The 17,623-nt window shown below is 37.8% G+C and overlaps 1 protein-coding gene across 1 annotated transcript in view; it reads right to left on the reverse strand.

The window, feature by feature from the left end:
- The window catches only part of SLC2A13 (solute carrier family 2 member 13), a 376,137-nt gene that overhangs the window by 284,818 nt on the left and 73,696 nt on the right, over nt 1-17,623 (reverse strand). Inside the window, exon 3 of the mRNA XM_028113233.2 lies at nt 9,567-9,775. Coding sequence (XP_027969034.1) covers nt 9,567-9,775 — 209 coding nt within the window. The remainder of the gene's footprint in view (nt 1-9,566; nt 9,776-17,623) is intronic.

Raw genomic sequence — 17,623 nt, forward strand, 5'->3', positions numbered from 1 at the left:
TAAACATTTCTATTTCAGTCTTTTTAAAAAAAAAAAGGTCTTAAAAGTAAACAATGAACTGTGTTAAATTTGCTAATGGAGAATAGTATCAAAAGACCTTCTTAGTTCACAGAAAATTCCTAATATGCTACTAGTCCTCAAATTTAATACATTCTCTTTATGAGACAATTTTTACATTTTTCTTTGCAGAGTTCACTGCCTGGATGAAATAGGAAAGCTCAGGCAGGAACTGCCGACTCTACCACCTCAGCTCTCACCCACGTCATCTCCCCACCTGGGGAGGCAGGAGGCATGGTCCCTTGGGGTGCTTTTCTCCCCCAGAATGATGATGGAGTTCTGGCTCTAGCAAAATGAACTGGAAAGATGAATTGAAACAAGATTGTAAAGGAACTTATAACAAGTTAAGGAACTTGTTTCTGAGAAGGAGAGGGACTGATCCTGTGCATTGGGGTTGGAGGCCATAGGGTATGGAGACGGAGAGGGGAGATACCAGAACGAAGGGCAGCGTGGAAGGCACCATTACCCAGGCAGAGGGGTGAACACCACAGACCTATCCCAGGCAACGAGAGTGACAGTGGGGAAGAGAAACGGTTGCAAACCACACTCTTCTCGCGGTGGAAGCAACTGAACTAAATTAGTCAATTGACGGGCACCTGGGTGGCTCAGTTAGTTAAGCGACTGCCTTCAGCTCAGGTCATGATCCTCGCAGGTCCTGGGATTGAGTCCCACCTCCAGCTCCCCCTGCTCTGTGCGGAGCCTGCTTCTCCCTCTGCCTTTGCCTGCCACTCCCCCTGCTTGTGCTCTCTCTCTCTCTCTGTCAAATAAGTAAAATCTTTAAAAATAAATAAGTCAGTTGACTTTGAAGGTTTACCTTCTTGTTTCTATTTTGTAGCTGTTTTGTATTCTTTCCTTTTAGAAAAGGAGGACATTCTTAAGGAAATCTGATAGGTTCTCAGCTCCCTATGAACAAGGATCACACCACCCTATGTCTTTTTTCAGTATCTACATCTAAACTACAGGGCACAGAGGTAGCATGAATCGAAGAGCTGGCTGGCTGGAGGGAGGACAGAGGGGCGAGGCCGCGGAGTGGGGCTCAGTTCCTGCCTCTCTCATTTCCTAGCTGTTCAACCTTGCCAGCTCTCCATTTTCTCAGCACAATATGGATCATAATGTGTAATTTTTAGGGCTGTTTTAACAATCAGAGAGACACAGAGACAGAGAGGGAATATGTGTGCGCACATGTACATTTACAAAAACTGGAATTCGGTAAAGAGTAATTGTTACTAGTATTTTCACACTAGTATTATTCAAATATGAATAATTAACATTCGGACAACCCTACCAAAGGTCTTTGCTTTTATAGAAAGTTGGTTTTGAAAGTCTCTGTCCACCCCCACCCTTTAGGCAAGAGCAGTTATTGGATTCAGTTTTCTAAAAAAAATTATTTTGAAGCTTTATTTTATTCTAAAAGATGTGCAATGGGAGTTATTTTTTTCAAGGAAATATCTTAAAAAGTTCAGGGAGGAAAAAACTATACTGAAAATGTGAGATGCTTACACTGCACTTTTATGTTGCTCTTGTTTCAGAAACCTAGCCATTTTCTCCTCAATCTAGCTTGCCAAGTATACATCTCCTTACTGAAGGTTACTACATTTCAAGCAACACAGATGCTGAGAAGTTAACTAAAATGCACATCTACGGTGTTTGGTAAGGTACTGATTAAAAACACTGCTTGGTGGGTAGACCAGAGGAGTTAGAGTGCCTACAGTAAGTGGTAAAGGAAGGAGAAAAATAATGTTATTTTATCACTTTATCTCCCAAATATAAAGTGAATTTAAAATATCTGAAAAAAAGGTAAGGTGATTTTTTTGGTTTTTTTAAGATTTATTTATTTGAGAGAGAGAGAGAGAGCTGGAGCAGGGGGAGGGGCAGAGAGAGAGAAGAGAGAATCTCAAGCAGACTTCCTGGTAAGCGAGGAGTCTAATGAGATCAGGACCTGAGCGGAAACCAAGAGTCGGATGCTTCACCCACTGCACCACCCAGGCGCCCCTTCCTTTGGTTTTTAAGAAACATACTAGAAGATCTCTCCTGACATGTGTAAACAGACAAGCTTCTTTAGATAGCACATGACATGGCTACTAGTATTCTGATTCTAGAGCCCATCAATGGAATTGTCCTGTTACCACTAAAAAGTCCCAACATTAAAGAGTGCTCATATGCCCTCCACCCTGAGATGGAAAAACTGGGTTTTCTTCGGATCTTCCTCTCACCTTCTCCAACGATGAGGTAACCGTTAAAGGGCACAGCAATTTGTCTTATCTCAAGGGGAAAAAAAAAATATCCAGTCTATGGTTTTATTTACAAAGCAGACTACCACCTGTGCTGAATGACGGATTCACTGTTTAGCTGGTAATGAACTTCCCTGAAGCAGCAACTAAGGAACTACACTCTTTTTGAAGTATCTACCTAGTTGGGTCTTTTACTCATGCTTGACTGTATTAAATACAGAGCATTAAAAAACAGGATGAACTTCACAATGTGTTGGGGGACAAAGAAAACTCTGAGGCAGTCAAAATTCCTTCAGCATGGATGCTTTCTAAATGATACGGATTTAAGTACACTTTAGTGAGAAAGCAGAAAGACGAGCCTTCAAGGATTACCTATCAACTTATAAGACAATCTGGATTTTCAATATAAATCAAGGAAAATGGCTTGAAAGCCCATAGGTTATCTGAAAAGCGTTTCCTTCTCCCATAAGTAGATTAAGTGGAAAAATCTCTGTGTTATTCTTTATCCCATGTAAAAGGTGAGTCAATGACATTTTAATGTACAACCTAAGAACTATTCCAATTCTGCCTAAGATTTTAAAAGTCCTCTGTGGTTTAGAAAATCGAAGGCAACCTTTATTTAAAGCCAGCTGAATTAAATAGAGTTTCTTTTAAATAAGTCAGCATACAAAAATAAGTTTCACTAGAAACTGAGTAGAACTGTATATAGTTTTAATAGTCCAGCTGACAGCTTGTTAACACAAGAATAGAGAATTAAAGTAGTTTTTTACTTGACCTTTTGTTTTAATCTGTTTACCATAGGAGATATGCAGAATAGCCTCACATTTGGACAATTTTAGCAATTTTACAAACACCTTGAGAATATTAGATACAGAAATGTTTTCCTTGCCTATATTCATAAAACTGGGAGTCACCCTGCTGAGAAGCAATTCATCAATATCTATTTCAAGTTCATCCAGTAAATAACATACTTGCACTACTTTGGGTATACCACCACATGAACAAAATATAAGCAAAACTACCAGAAATACTGGGGAAAATGACTACCTTCCCCTCAGTGCAGCAGATGTCAACTGCAATGAGCATTCTACTGCAATGTTATTATGCCGGAATCAGATTTCTAAAGAAACTTTTGGAAGGATTTCTATCAAGATATGATAAATATCTACCCTCTCTGACCTCTCTGCAGAATATGATTTGTTGAAATGGCCACAGGCAATATCAATTCACAGGAAAAGAAATGACTCATGAAGAGATAAGACTTGAACTAACAGCAAGATCACTGCAGGAAAAGAGAGAGAGATGCAGCTGTCCCCTCCTGCACATGATAGATGTGACCCCCCAAAAGCTGGACGTAAATCGAAACAGGTTTTAAACTGAACTCACAAGAGGGTCCTGAATAAATTCCCCTCCCTACAACGTTCTTCCTTCTCAGGCTGGAGACTGAACTACCTGACAAAGGCAAAACAGAGTCGCATCTGCCCAGTTACTGAGTTGATTAGTTGATAAAATTAAACAATGCAAATGTTGTTGGCGTGAATGTTTTTGCAAGATTATACACTGTGCGTAGGTACCCTGAACACTCTCCCGATAATAGCAACCAGTGGGCCTGAATCTAATTTTTCTGAAGCATCTGATAGGGCCTCTGGGTTGCTACTTCTCACTTATGCAGATTAAGATTTGAGTGACCAAGGGCAAGGCCAACGTTCTGATATTCTTCTGTTCAATAAATCTATTTTGGAAGCATCTATGACCTCAGTGATCTGGATAATATTAACTCTAAAAAAGACATATATAATTTTTAAAAGACAGGATGCACAAAAATGCTATTTCCCTTTAAAAAAAGAAAAGGTCATATACATTTTTAAGTTCCCTGGACTGACCCTATGCTATAAACAAACAGATTTGCAGAAGGTTGCTCTCCACTACCCTGAGATGCGCCCTCAGTTTCTCCCTTGCTTTGCTGCTTTCACTCCACCTGCTGTTGCAACGAAGCTGCCCAGACAACTCCATTCTCCCAAAACTGCTTTTTTCTTCTCTGGGTTTTTGTACTGGTTCTACAACAATATTTGCACGTTTCCCTAGGGAGAGAAAGTCTTGTTTACATTTTCCTCCCAATGAGGCTGCCATTAACACCCCAGGGCAGAGCAGACAAGGGAGTGGCTGCATTGGTGCAGAAGTGTGAGACTTTCCATAAGCCCCGCCTACGGGGCTTCCGCTTGACCTGTGGGCAGCAGCCTGGCTTTCCTTTCACCTCATCCCAGGAATCTATTTCTTGCTCTCTGGTACAGGATAAGAAATTGAAGACGTCAAGGAAAAAAAAAAATGTTTTAACTATGTGTGGTGATGCATGTTAATGACACACTGCAGTGATCATTTTGCAATTATACACATGCCGAATCATTATGTCGGCACACCTGAAACTCACATAATGTGTGTCAACTATGTATCAATTAAAAACAGAAAACTAGGGGCGCCTGGGTGGCTCAGTTGGTTGGGCCACTGCCTTCGGCTCGGGTCATGGTCCCGGAGTCCTGGGATCGAGTCCCGCATCGGGCTCCCCCTTCTCTGTGGGGAGCCTGCTTCTCCCTCTGCCTCTGCCTGCCACTCCCCCTGCTTGTGCTCACTCTGTCTCTCTATGTCAAATAAATAAATAAAATATTAAAAAAAAAAAAACAGAAAACTAAAGAAGTCATTAGAGAGTCCTTTCAAACGAGGTGGTATAAAGCATATGAATACACAAATTTCATCTCTAGATTCTTTCCAAAGATTGCCTTCAGAGGAGTCCTCTTTTGTTGACCAATTCTATTTTTCTTGTGAGACAATTACTGTTATAAACTAAAGCTCCTGACAAAGACTCTGCTCTTCTATACGCCTGGTAAATTAAGAGATGACCATCTGCTTCTGACAATATAGGCAGCTCCAACTTTTCCTATCCCACCTCATGGACTTGCCCCAGAGGCACTCCAAAGGCTTTAAGTTCATGTCTGTCAAACTGAGGGGTGCACATCCAGGAACTGAACATGGTAAGAGTGATGGAACACTTTAAAAGTCAATAAATAAACACTAAATATCTAGAAAAAACTTCTAAAGTAAACAGGTATATTATGAAACAAAACACCAACTTTTGTTAATTTCTAGGATAAAGCATAAAAATTCAAATAAATGTTGGGCTTACTGCAGTTGCCTTTTGCTATGGAATCCAGGCCCCAAGAGGCCTCACTCCACTCAACATTGAAGCTAAGTGGAAAAGTTTGAGAATCACTGCCTTAAGTAATTACTGGGGTCTCCCTCCAGTTTCTACCTCTGTTGTAAATGAAAGTCATGACACTAATACACATCTAAGCAGCATGAAATAAACTAAGGCAACAATCTGTAAGAAATGAGCAACAAAATGATGGAAGTGATAATGTGTATTACTTTGTACTCAAATTTGTTTTTAACTCTAAAAGTAGTAACTGTGTCCCTACTAATTCAAAGTTTAGGCTTAGCAACCCGGCATAAATAAAGACGAATAGTTCTTACTGCAATGCCTTAGAAATCTGGCACATGTACACTTCATAACAATTATCAAAATTTACAAGAAAATTAATCTGGTCCACTTAGTGATACATATAATTTGGTACTTGCTGTTCCCTCTGCTTGGAACACTCGTCCCTTCAGTTCTCTACTCTGATTCTTTCTTAGCCTTTACACTCAACTCGTCAGAGAAGCCTTTCCTAACCATCCCCCTACAAGCCTTCTATAAATGTCGTCATCCTGTTTATTTCCTTTAAAGCCATTACTACAATTTGCAGTTATCCAGGAATTTACTCTTTATCATCTGTATGCTTCTTCCCAACAGAATGGACCAGAACCTTGTCTTATTTATTGCCACATCCCCAACTCTGAGTGTCACTCAATAAATATTTTGGAATGAAAGGCTGCTGCATAGTATTTAAAAATTAAAGCAGGCATTTCTCACAGATTTTTTAAACTCTAAACACTCAGATTGTGGAGCTATTATAATCTGGCTCTCTTTTCTTACAAACCTAAAAAGAAACTGAGGTTCGGCAACTCCTAGAAAATCTTTTTAGGATTCCAAACTAGGGGTGGAGCCAGGACTCATCTTCCATTTCCCTTGTCTCCCACGCCAGGGAGCTTTCCAAACCAAGCTCACTTTATTAGTCCTGCAGGATGTATAAACAGTGTTGAATATGCGTGAAAACCAATTGCTTGCTTCTTTTCCCATCAAATTGCCCTTTTTCTTTTTTCTTTTGCCCACTATAGTGGAGAAATTACATGCTAAGAAGGCTGACCTCTGTGCCATGTGCAGACGAGATGGAACACCATTAAAATACAATGCTGTTCCACAGCCTGGGCTATGAGCTTCACCTCCACTGCAGCCACGGCCAGAGAGCCACCAGATTCACTACAGAAAGTCACAAAGTGTGTCTGAAGCCAGAAGAAGTCAATCCCATAGGCACCAATCTCTCACACATCCAAAAAATAATTTAATACATACTTGGGTAGCTATGCCTATTTTCCTCAAAGAAATCAAATTTAAACTCCAGGGACCAAGATAAAAAAAAAACCTAGGAAAAGAGAAGGGTCACATAAGCAAGTACCGTGAACAGTCACATGTTACAAATCCACTGGAAACTCCCAGAGAAGGACATGGGAACTGATGAGGAATCAGATCTATTTATTGAGTTCACAGGCAGGTAGCAGGTAACTAAGCCACCATGTCTGATGATAAAACATTTCTCCCTAGAAGAAACAGTGGTCATGCACAACTTCTTTCTAACCTCCTGAAATATCTGGAGTTTTTTGCAGTGGCTAGGCCAAAGTTCCTCTCTCCAGACTGCTGCACTCTGTTGCCCGGAGTTCCCAGGCTTAAAATCAGGGCTCAAAATTTACCTTGTCAGGATCCGTGCACAGGTGAACCCACGCCACTCTCTAACCCTGCAACACAATGGCTGACTTGTCTTCTCTGGGCCAGGACATTTATATTATTTTGAAATCAGCTGTTTCTTCCTGTGTATTTGTCCTGCCGGTGTATTAAGATGAGCCCTAGCACTGGTCTCTATTTTCCAACTAAATTGACACAGAGTCTCATTCCTGGACGTGACAATGCTGAAATAAAATTCACATGTGTGCAGAACAGGTTTTACCCTGATCAAATTTCTCAACCATAAAAGTGAGGCCCCCAGATTACCTGCTATTTAACACTGGCAAATCTGCCTTGTGAATTCATGCCATAATGCTATTAACTCTGTAATTTTAAAAAAGAACATGAGATTAATTTTAAAACTAAGCAAGATGATAGTACCCAACTAATACAAATCAAGAGAAAGGTAAATTGTAAATCCTATTAGTTGCAGTTTAAGATATTTACCCAAGCATGGGACAAATATTATTAGGATTCAATCGGTAACACAGTATTTTTTTTTCAAAACCTGTGCCAAATGTGTATGTATATAAAGCAATATTTTATTTTTACCCAAGAAAAAGTGCCCTATTTTAACTCCGAAAGACTTCTCATAAAAACTAAAGCAGATGTGGGTAATTACAATCTTAAGTACCTCAAGTTTCTTAAAAAACCATTCCAAATCGTCATGAAACTCAAATAGTGCGCATTGTTAATGGCTGTGTGCTATACCAGTCAGAGAAATTTTTAGGTAGTCCAAATGAAGCTACATGGTCAACGCTCTATAGTCAAATCAGTGGTATCCCTACCCCTACGTAGGAAGGCTTTTTTTTATTAAGTTGTTGTCCTACCCTTTACATAACAAAAACTCATGTTGTAAATAGTATTTAATATAACCTAATAACCTGAAAAGTTTTTCCACTCACACATTATTAGTAAATGAGCTTCAAGCATACTGATTACTACAAAAACAAGCTCATATTTCATGCAAGCCACAGGTGAGAGAAATTCAGACAGGAGCATAAATGAAGATATTTGTAATTTAAATGAACATTTAAAATAGTATTTTTAAATTAACACAATGTTCAACTCAGTAAAAGTGAATTATTTTGTTAAAAGCAAAATTCTCTTTAATACTCGCACTAACATCTTACTTTGGAAATGCTGACAGTGCCCGGCACCTGGTATATGCTCACCAACTTGTTTGTTAAAAATGACCTTGACCTAGATTCCACTCACAGTTCACTGGGGCTTTGACCTGAGCAAGAGAATAACAACACTGTACTACTGTATTGCATATATATAATTGTGAGTAATCAGGTGTGGCTAACAATGGTCACCAGCTTCCGCAGAGTTTATTGTATTGTTTCAGGAAAGCACAACATTCAGCTCCACCAAAAATAAAGCAGGAGAAGGTGAATGAACACACCTTCCAAGATCTGTGTGACATATATCAATATATGAGTGTGGGTGTTTGCCTTTTCCTAAGTGTGAAAAATAATTTCACTAACACAAGTCAGCATTTCCACTTGGGTTTCCAATTAATGTAGGGGCAAAAGGAAGGTTGGGAGAAAATGAGACAATTGTGGGAATTGTGAATCTAGCAGGGTAATAGTTATTGTTGAGAAATGTATTATAAAATGTCTACCTCACATCACGTACATCCGGCAAATCACTTACCCAAATCAGACTGTCAAGATTAGAGATCCTGAGATTTTACAAAACCCTCCATGATTTCTTCTCCAAAAAGAAATTCATCAACATAAATAGACTAGAAACATTTTTTTATTTTTTTTTGGTTTTCTGACAAGGTGAAATTTTGATTAGACAATTAAACATTTTAATGAAAACAGGGAAAGACAAAATGATTCCAAAACTAGGATCTGAAGATATTATTCTTTATAAAAACTGGAAATTAATGTAACACATGTAAACAAGGTATTTAGTTTTACTAAAGTGATTTATTTTAACAATAGTTCACACTATGACTTTTTTGTTAATACGGAAGGTCAATATGCATTATTTATCTTTATATATATTTATATATAAATATACATATACTCAAAAATTATCGCCTACACACAAAATGATGACAACCATGTCAAGTATATCCAGTTTTGAAAGAATAAAAGAGGCTCTACAAAAATAAAAATAGTAATTATATGAAGACGGTGGTATAATGGTGATGGTTTTATTTTCTTTTATAACATTATATTACTTTTAAAACTGAATTAAAATATATTTTGATTTAGTTATATACATAAAATTGCTACATCATTTAGAGATATTAAATAATAGCAGAAGAATATAGTTTCTAAATAAAACCACTATGTGGTTTTAAAATTCATGTAATTACAAAATCCACATACCTGAGCCAACCTCCTTTTCCTCTTCTTCAATGTTGTTTTTGATGCTATCATATTCCTCATCAATGGTCTGGTTACCACGCATCTGAGATAAAATTCTACGGGCCTTCTGAGTCTGTCCTTTCTGAATCAGCCATCGAGGGCTTTCAGGTAAAAAGAGAAAGCCAAAAAACTGTATAACTGCTGGAATTGCTGCAAGTCCCAACATGTACCTGTAATAAGAAATCCACATATTATTGTAAAATTTGGACTTATTAGCACTGAGTATGAATAAAAGGTTTATGTTTACCACATTGGAAATAGTATCTCATATTATATTAGAATGATTTTCCATGTGTGTGTGGGTGGTGCATGTGACCAGAAAAAAGAATATTTTTATGCTGTGAGAAACTGAAAAATCAGAAAAATATGATCACATAAACTACAATACAAAGGAGCAAAAGTTATAATAATTATGTATATACATTCTGAACCACACACATCAGGCAAAACACCATAATCACCATTCCTTTCTAATACTAATACATATAATTCTGTATTTTACAATAGAAAATGAGGCTAAGACAAAACTCTGATAATCTGTTTAAAAAGATACATTTTTCATTAAGATAAATGCCCCAAACTACCTATTGTTTTGCTCCGTGAATGATCAGTAATGATTTCATTTTGCCATCAAGCATCATGTTCACCCTCATTAACTAAGGAGAAGCCCAGAGCAGAAAAGGATAGTCAGAAGCAAATAATCATTATTAAAATGACAGAAATGTAGTAAATAAGCATATCACTTTAAATCCACCAGAGAAATAACAAAAATAGTAATATGTGTACATCATTATCAAAGATCTCTCCAAAATTATTCTGACCACTAGAACGATTTCCTAACTACTCTTTGCTGTTAGGCCTCCATCTTTTTGAATTGAGGGGTTAGATTAGATAAACTGTGAGGTCATTTTCAAATGGAAACTTCTATGGATCTAGGACACCTGTACATTTTCTCTTGATCCAAATTCCCTGGGTATGTTCCATGGCAGATTTATGATGGCAGAGCTCGGAAAGCCAGCTGTGATTACGTAACAACCACACTCACTGATATTCATAAATCAATTAGAAGTCACTTGACTCAATACACTTTTCAAAGCTATTCCAACTGTTAAGCTATGTTAAACCCAAAGTAGAGTGAGCAACCTTGAAGCCGCCAAATATAAAACTTGTGAAATAAGTCCATTACTTTTCTTTCCTTTTTTTTTTTAAGATTTTATTTATTTATTTAACAGAGAGAGAGAGACACAGCAGAGAGGGAACACAAGCAGAGGGACTGGGAGAGGGAGAAGCAGGCTTCCTGCTGAGCAGGGAGCCCGATGCGGGGCTTGATCCCAGGACCCTGGGATCATGACCTAAGCCGAAGGCAGACATGCTTAACGACTAAGCCACCCAGGTGCCCAATAAGTCCATTACTTTTCAAACAAAATTCATTTTAATACCAAAAACAGCATGAAAAAAAATACAACTGTCACAAAAGATGTTAAAAATACCTCTCACTCCAAGATATTTGCAAACGACATATCTGATAAAGGTTTAGTATCCAAAACCTATAAAGAACTTATCAAACTTAACACCTAAAAAATAATCCAGTAAAGAAATGAGCAGAGGACATAAACAGACATTTTTCCAAAAAAGACATAGAGATGGCTAACAGATATGTGGAAAGATACTCAACATCATCATCAGGGAACTACAAATCAAAACTACAATGAGATACCTTGTCAGGAAGGCTAAAATTAACACAGGAAAAAAGAGATGTTGGCAAGGATGTGGAGAAAGGGGAAACTTTACACGGTTGGTGAGAATGCAAACCAGAGCAGTCATTCTGGAAAACAGTATGGAGGTGCCTCAAAAAGTTGAAAACAGAACTACCCTACGACCCAGCAAATGCACTACCAGGTATTTACCCAAGGATAAAAAAATACTGATTTGAAGGAATATGTGCACCCTGATGTTTAACAGCAGCACTATCAACAATAGCCAAATTATGGAAGGGCCAACAATGTCCCACTGACTGATAAATGGATAAAGAAGTTGTGGAAAATATATGCAATGGAATATTACTCAGCCATAAAAAAGAATGAAATCTTGCCATTTGCAAAGACATGGATGGAGCTAGAGTGTATTATGCTAAGTGAAATAAGTCAGAGAAAAACAAATACTATATGATTTCACTCATACGTGGAATTTAATAAAGGAAACAAATGAACATAGGTATAAAAAAAGAGAGAGGGAAACCATAAAAACAAAGTCTTAACTACAGAGAAACCCCTGGCCAGACTTATGAAAAAGAAAAGAGAAATGACACAAATAAAATCATGAACGAAAGAGGAGCGATCACAACCAACACCAAAGAAATACAAACAATTATAAGAACATATTATGAGCAACTCTATGCCAGCAAATTAGATAATCTGGAAGAAATGCATGCATTCCTAGAGATATATAAACTACCAAAACTGAACCAGGAAGAAACAGAAAACATGAACAGACCTATCACCACTAAGGAAATTGAAGCAGCAATCAAACATCTCCCAACAAACAAAAGCCCAGGGCTAGATGGCTTCCCAGGGAAATTCTACCAAACATTTCAAGAAGAATTAATACCTATTCTCCTGAAACTGTTCCAAAAAATAGAAATGGAAGGAAAACTTCCAAACTCGTTTTATGAGGCCACCACTACCTTGATTCCAAAACCAAAGACCCCATCAAAAAGGAGAATTACAGACCAATATCCTTGATGAACATGGTTACAAAAATTCTCACCAAAATACCAGCCAACAGGATCCCACAGTACATTAAAAGGATTATTCACCACAGCCAAGTGGGATTTATCCCTGGCTGCAAGGTTGGTTCAACATCCGCAAATCAATCAATGTGATACAATACATTAATAAAAGAAAGAACAAGAACCATATGATCCTCTCAATAGATGCAGAAAAAGCATTCGATCAAAACTCTTCAGAGTATAGGGAGAGAGAGCGCATACCTCAATATCATAAAAGCCATCTATGAAAAACCCACAGCAAATATCATTCTCAACGGGGAAAAACTGAGAGCTTTCCCCCTAAGGTCAGGAACGTGGCAGGGATGTCCACAATCACTGCTATTCAACACAGTACTAGAAGTCCTAGCCACAGCAACCAGACAACAAAAACAAATAAAAGGCATCCGAATCGGCAAAGAAATCAAACTCACACTCTTTGCAGATGATATACTTTATGTGAAAAACCCAAAAGACTCCACCCCAAAACTGCTAGAACTCATACAGGAATTCAGTCAAGTGGCAGGATATAAAATCAATGCACAGAAATCAGTGGCATTCCTATACACCAACAACAAGACAGAAGAAAGAAATTAAGGAGTCGATCCCATTTACAATTGCACCCCAAACCATAAGATACCTAGGAATAAATCTAACCAAAGAGGCAAAGAACCTGTACTCAGAAAACCATAAAATACTCATGAAAGAAATTGAGGAAGACACAAAGAAATGGAAAAACGTTCCATGCTCATGGATTGGAAGAACAAATATTGTGAAGATGTCAATGCTACCTAGAGCAATCTACACATTTAATGCAATCTCTATCAAAATACCATCCGCTTTTTTCAAAAAAATGGAACAAATAATCCTAAAATTTGTATGGAACCAGAAAAGACGCTGAATAGCCAGAGGAATGTTGATAAAGAAAAGCAAAGCTGGCGGCATCACAATTCCGGACTTCCAGCTCTATTACAAAGCTGTCATCGTCAAGACAGTATGGTACTGGCACAAAAACAGACACATACATCAATGGAACAGAATCGAGAGCCCAGAAATGGACCCTCAACTCTATGGTCAACTTATCTTCGACAAAGCAGGAAAGAATGTCCATTGGAAAAAAGTCTCTTCAACAAATGGCGTTGGGAAAATTGGACAGCCATATGCAGAAGAATGAAACTGGACCATTTCCTTACACCACACACAAAAATAGACTCCAAATGGTTGAAAGACCTAAACGTGAGACAGGAGTCCATCAAAATCCTAAAGGAGAACACAGGCAGCAACCTCTTCGACCTCAGCCGCAGCAACTTCTTCCTAGAAACATCGCCAAAGGTAAGGGAAGCAAGGGCAAAAATGAACTATTGGGACTTCAACAAGATAAAAAGCTTTTGCACAGCAAAAGAAACAGTCCACAAAACCAAAAGACAACCAACAGAATGGGAGAAGATATTTGCAAATGACATATCAGATAAAGGGCTAGTATCCAAAATCAATAAAGAACTTATCAAACTCAACACCCAAAGAACAAATGATCCAATCAAGAAATGGGCAGAAGACATGAACAGACATTTTTCCAAAGAAGACATCCAAATGGCCAACAGGCACATGAAAAAGTGCTCAACATCGCTCGGCATCAGGGAAATCCAAATCAAAACCTCAATGAGATACCACCTCACACCAGTCAGAATGGCTAAAATTAACAAGTCAGGAAACGACAGATGTTGGCGGGGATTCGGAGAAAGGGGAACCCTCCTACACTGTTGGTGGGAATACAGGCTGGTGCAGCCACTCTGGAAAACAGTATGGAAGTTCCTCAATAAGTTGAAAATAGAGCTACCCTATGACCCAACAATTGCACTACTGGGTATTTACCTCAAAGATACAAATGTAGGGATCCGACGGGGTACGTGCACCCCAATGTTTATAGCAGCAATGTCCACAACAGCCAAACTGTGGAAAGAGGCAAGATGTCCATCGACAGATGAATGGATAAAGAAGATGTGGTATATATATATACAATGGAATATCATGCAGCCATCAAAAGGAATGAGATCTTGCCATTTGCAATGACGTGGATGGAACCGGAGGGTGTTATGTTGAGCTTAAAAACAAGTCAATCAGAGAAAGACATGTATCATATGACCTCACTGATATGAGGAATTCTTAATCTCAGGAAACAAACTGAGGGTTGCTGGAGTGGGGGGTGGGTGGGAGGGATGGGGTGGCTGGGTGATAGACACTGGGGAGGTTATGTGCTATGGTGAGTGCTGTGAATTGTGCAAGACTGTTGAATCACAGATCTGTACCTATGAAACAAATAATGCAATATATGATGAAAAAAAAAAAAGAAGATAGCAGGAGGGGGAAAATGAAGGGGGGAATCGGAGGGGGAGACGAACCATGAGAGACTATGGACTCTGAAAAACAAACTGAGGGTTCTAGAGGGGAGGGAGTGGGGGGATGGGTTAGCCTGGTGATGGGTATTAAAGAGGGCACGTTCTGTGTGGAGCACTGGGTGTTATGCACAAACAATGAATCATGGAACACTACATCAAAAACTAATGATGTAATGTATGGTGATTAACAATAAAAAATTTTTAAAAAAAGAAAATATCTCATTTGTATGGGGAAACTTGCACTGCTTGAACACTGTGCCAAACTGAATTTGAATTTCATTTTCAACATACACATACATTTTTCATGTAGGGAAAATATAGGTAACATGGCTAGAGATAGTTTAAAAGATGACTGGGTGCAAAAAAAAAAATTTGATTTGATCCTTTTAAAATATTTTATATGAGGGACATGAGAGATGGAACATTGCTTTCCACTGCATTTTGTTTTTCAATCTCTGCCTCCCAAAGGCCTCTCCAAGCTTCTCCCCTTCCAAAAGGAATTGTGCAAGAGTGAGGAATTATATCTTGCATCCACATGCTGTTTATTTCTCTTCTCCTCTCTTTTTCCTTAAGTTCCCAATGCCTTAGAAGAGCTGAATGATTTATGGTTTTAATTATAAGTCAAGCTATTCTAGAAAAGCTAAGAGAGCTTTATTACAATGTTATATTTAAAGCAAATTGTATGCAATTGTTTTTACAGCTCTTGAGTTCTACTAAGGGAAGACACTACACTCTGATAAGTGTATAAAGGTTTTTTTTGGACACTGCAGTCAGTTAGCCAATTATCCCACTAGGCCATGAGAGAGAGCATTAAGGTGCAATTCAATAATCACTTCCTTACTGGTCTCCCAACCTCACATAGCTCAATGTATTTTTCAACCAAATCTCCACCTTATATTTGCTATTTTTTAAAACACTCAGATTAGTTCAGTGACAATCTCTGAAGTTTGAATATTAGCAATATTCTCTAATATCCAATATTGTCTTATAATACAGTGAAAAAAAAACCCAAGTGACAAAACTGTATTTATAATTCTGATAGTTTTATTTCCATCCTCTGTCTTGTAGCTTGCATTCCATTTATATTTCCTATTGATTTAGAAATCATGTTCATGTTAGCCCTTTTTGAATAGCACATAAAAGTTAGAGGAATATCATAAATATTAAGATACTAAGCCTTATTCTTTAAAACTCTACAGTTTCCAACTGGCATCCTTTTACATAGAACTATGAAATAAACTCTAAACCATTTTTTGCTGAAACAACTCATTGAAAATAAAAGGGTCAGCCGTTAGAATTAGTACATTCTTCAAAAGTGTCACCTAATGAAGATTTACTGTATTGCTTGGAAAGGTAAGCTGAATTCCTATGATCTATCTGAGCTGTTATTCTGAGATGTTTACCCAACAAACATCACCTTAATGTACATTAAGTGCCAAACTCTATGCCAATCATTAAGCATCATGAAGCACTTAAAGCAGAGATAGTGTAGTGCTGTGTAAATCCAGAAACATCCCCCAAGCTGGAACTTTCCAATATATATCATTTACCTTGTTTAGGGTAATGAAATGTTTTCCCCTTAAAAAGGCATAATCCAACCCTTTCAAACCACATTCAAGAACACTGTTCCTTCAGCCCTACATCTTGAGCTACCTGACTTCACTGTTCAATGCTCCTATGGATTTTGAGGTTTTTTTTCATTTACTTCTCATATACTTAATAATCATATGAGTTATGCATTTACTAAAAGATCTCTATTCTTGGATTTACAAAAGAAACGCTCACCATCATACATCAATCACAAGACATTTACATAATAATCACCAGATAGAAATTATAATTTATGGGGAGGCCTGGATGGCTCAGTCGGTTAAGGGTCTGCCTTCAGCTCAGGTCAGGATCCCAGGGTCCTAGTATCGAGACCCGCATCAGGCTCCCTACTCAGTGGGGAGTCTGTTTCTCCCTCTGCCTGCCACTCCCCCTGTTTGTGTGCATGCGCTCTTTCTCTCTGACAAATAAAATCTTTAAAAAATTATAATTTATATAGTATGTTTCTACTTAAGGCAAGTTTTAGATGCAAAAGGGTAACAATGAATTTAGCCACCTGCTATAACTACAACTCACCTGTTAACATATTTTTCAATTTTAGTGCAGGATTCACAACTCCATTTTAACAGATAAGGAATTAAAATAATAAATTGAGATCCCAAGCTGGTAAATTAATTTCCTTCTGCCTTCAAAGACCACACAGAACATCAAAATTGACGACTGACATATCTGATAATCTGATGGCGGCTAGAGAGTAAACATGAGACCAAGGCTGAAAGTACATTATAAGAAAAAAAAAATCAATATGTCCTAGTTGGAATCTTTCAAGTAAGAAGCAGGTGATATATGACCAGCAAATGAGCAACTTTTGTGTTACCTGGTGAATGAGTCTGTGTAAACTGTTAACAAAAAATCTTGCCAAATATGTAAATATAAGAAAATATTAACTCTGTGTAGGTAGGGGAAATGCCTCAAAGTGATTTGATATTGGTATATCGGGTAGGTAGTCTGGCCAAGTTTATTTAGAGTGTTGTGATTATATTAGAAGCAGCAAAATATACTTAAGAATAAGATGTGATATTAAACAAATGAATGTGTTTTGCACAGATATTAAGTAGTTTTAAACTACATGGCAACATACAATGACTTGCATTAGTACTAGTGTTAGAAATAATGCACACACAACCACACCTACACATAACCTTTTTTTTTTTTTTTTTTTTTTTTTTTGTCACTCTGAAAATCTTCCATATCCAAAGCTCTGGGCTAGGGATTTGGGAGATAAAATGATTAGAAGACATCCTATGCTT

Source organism: Eumetopias jubatus, unplaced genomic scaffold (assembly GCF_037043125.1).
Source record: "Eumetopias jubatus isolate StellerSeaLion01/CBP00866 unplaced genomic scaffold, mEumJub1_p1.0 scaffold_8, whole genome shotgun sequence".
Classification (NCBI taxonomy): domain Eukaryota; kingdom Metazoa; phylum Chordata; class Mammalia; order Carnivora; family Otariidae; genus Eumetopias; species Eumetopias jubatus.